We start from the raw sequence: 2,403 nt of genomic DNA, 5'->3' as shown, positions 1-2,403 counted from the left end.
GACAAGGACAGAAGATTCAGCCTTTATACCAGTCCATAAAGTTGAGAAAATGAGGTACCTTATGAAACCGTGTGGTCGCATAATCCGTTCTTTAACAAGACCGCCCAATCTTCCTTACTATTGATCAAATCCCAAAGCATTTTTAAGTTGGCAGCATCATTAAGGCTAATTAAAGCTCACCCATTTGTTATATGCGGTTAAACTGTATAAAAAAAACCAACTAGATTTAAAAAGTAGATTAATTAGATTTAAAAAGAAGATTTTATCTAAACTTAGTTTCAAATTATACCCAAACACATTCTTGCCCCAGTGGTCTAATGTTATTTGACTTCTTTTATAAAATTTAAGCTATTAAAAATCACTTCTTTTATAAAATTTAAGCTATTAAAAATCACACTGCGTTTGTTTTGGCAAATCCACAGTATCCAAAAGTTCAGGAACATTACACTGTTATGACAGATACAAAGTTATAGGCACAGCATTAACAAGCAATGATATATATTTAAACACTATAACTTCGACACCATATAGTATACTATTGATGCCACTGCCACCCCTTATTTTTTAGTGTTAAAATCATTTTTGCAAGACAATGAATGAGAAACAAACCATTTAAAATAAAATGATAACCAAACATTAAATTGGGATAGAATTATATACTAACTATACCATTTGGAAGATGCAAAGAAAACATTCCATTCACTTCCAAAAACACAAAATTGCAATAAAACTATATAAACTAACTAAACACAATTTGTGATTACAACTTTATTTGGCCTTGTACATTTGGCATTCTTTATTCTAGTCGTTATTTTGCTTTTGATTTACATTAAATATATGAAAATCACAATCATATATTCTAGTCAAAGTGAAATTGCATCAGAGTTCATTTTTATGTTTGGAATAAGGAATATGATACACCTTAAGATTCCACAGAAAAATTAACCAAAATTTCAAAATGTAAACAAACAAATCTACTCATAATAGAGAGGAAAAAAACAAAATCTCTTACATAATCAAAACTAAGCCACAAGTTCATCATCCATAATCGATTCATAACAAATAAAACTCAAAATGTATAGCAAGAAACGAAACAGAAGCGAATATTCAAAACCTAAGCTTGGTGAAAAACCACCTGTTCTTCCCGGTTTTGAACCTCTCTTCAAACCTCTTCTTAGTCTCTTTCAACGCCGTCACCTTCTTATCCTTCGATTGAAGAACATCAGGAACAACAGCGTCTTTCAGATCCACATCCAGAGTATAACGAGTAGGCATCAGATGTTGATAATTCACCAGCTTCACGAACGCCTTAACCCTAGATTTCTTCGCCGTCTTCTTCGCGGAGTCCTTCTTGATCACTTTGCTAGGGTACTTCTTGATCCCGGCAACGAGACAGTGACCGTAGGGTTTCTCACGGCTGCCGTCGTCGAAGGTCTTCACGATCACGGCTTTCTTGCCGGCATAGCGGCCTTGCAAGAGAATCACCGCCTTGTTAGGTTTTAGAAACTTCACCATTTTTTACAATCTACGCTTCTCTGGTTCGGATGCATAAACCCTAATTCTGTTTATATATCGTAGCTTAAAACGTAATTGGACCAGGCCCGTTATTTAGAGCCAAATTTGCTCTCACAGCCCAATTTACAGAGAGAAAAAAAGAAACATTATCTTATTCATAAAAATAAATGAGAATCCTTAAATACGGATTTTTAGGGACCCCATGCGAAATTTTCATGGATATGTATATCGAATGAATTTTTTTTACAAAATATTTATTTCGGAATATGCTATTTTCTAAATTAAAATAAAATGTATTTTCGAATAAGCTTAAATGTAATTTTGCTCCCTCAAATTTTTCAATTGTTTGATTTTAACCTCATATATTTTAATTGTTTGATTTTAATTCCTCAAATTTTTTAATTGCTTAATTTGAACCCTAAATTTCAATTGTTTAATTTTGACCCCTCAAATTTATTTTTTTTGCATTTGATAATTTCCTAATAATAATATGTAGACAAAATTTCTCATTTTTTTGATTTTTTTTTTATAATTCTATTTTTATTCTCTTTTAAATAATTAAGCTTTGAATATAATATTTTAAAAATCTTAAATATTTTATTCAACATAGAATATACAGACAAGCATGCAATATTCCATATAAAAAATTGAAATTCTAATGACTAAAAAGATTGCTAGACTTTGGAATTTTATGCTTAATTACGAGGGAGTTATTGGCCAAAAAGTTTGTAATTTTAATTTGGTAGTGGTCTATTTTATTTTGTTCCGACACTTTGCGCTATCGCCATCAAATGTTTCACCTCGATTAGCCTCATGAAAGATATAATTCAATCTGGTCCGAGACACATTACCAATCAATTGAGAGTAAATGATGTTGTTCTAAAACCG

General features: G+C 31.3%; 1 protein-coding gene across 1 annotated transcript; it reads right to left on the bottom strand.

Moving 5' to 3' along the window:
* Positions 1 to 995: 995 nt before the first annotated feature.
* On the bottom strand, positions 996 to 1,553 carry LOC131599083 (large ribosomal subunit protein eL27). The gene has a single exon (XM_058871573.1). It carries the CDS (start codon positions 1,513 to 1,515, stop codon positions 1,108 to 1,110), a length of 408 nt encoding a protein of 135 aa, XP_058727556.1. The 5' UTR covers positions 1,516 to 1,553; the 3' UTR covers positions 996 to 1,107.
* Positions 1,554 to 2,403: the final 850 nt, after the last annotated feature.

The sequence above is a fragment of the Vicia villosa genome, linkage group LG4 (genome assembly GCF_029867415.1).
Source record: "Vicia villosa cultivar HV-30 ecotype Madison, WI linkage group LG4, Vvil1.0, whole genome shotgun sequence".
NCBI lineage: Eukaryota > Viridiplantae > Streptophyta > Magnoliopsida > Fabales > Fabaceae > Vicia > Vicia villosa.
This window is presented reverse-complemented; position numbering and strand designations above follow the sequence as displayed.

Excerpts from the sequence above, each read along its gene's own strand:
- LOC131599083 (XM_058871573.1), bottom strand. The coding sequence starts at position 1,515 with ATGGTGAAGTTTCTAAAACCTAACAAGGCGGTGATTCTCTTGCAAGGC.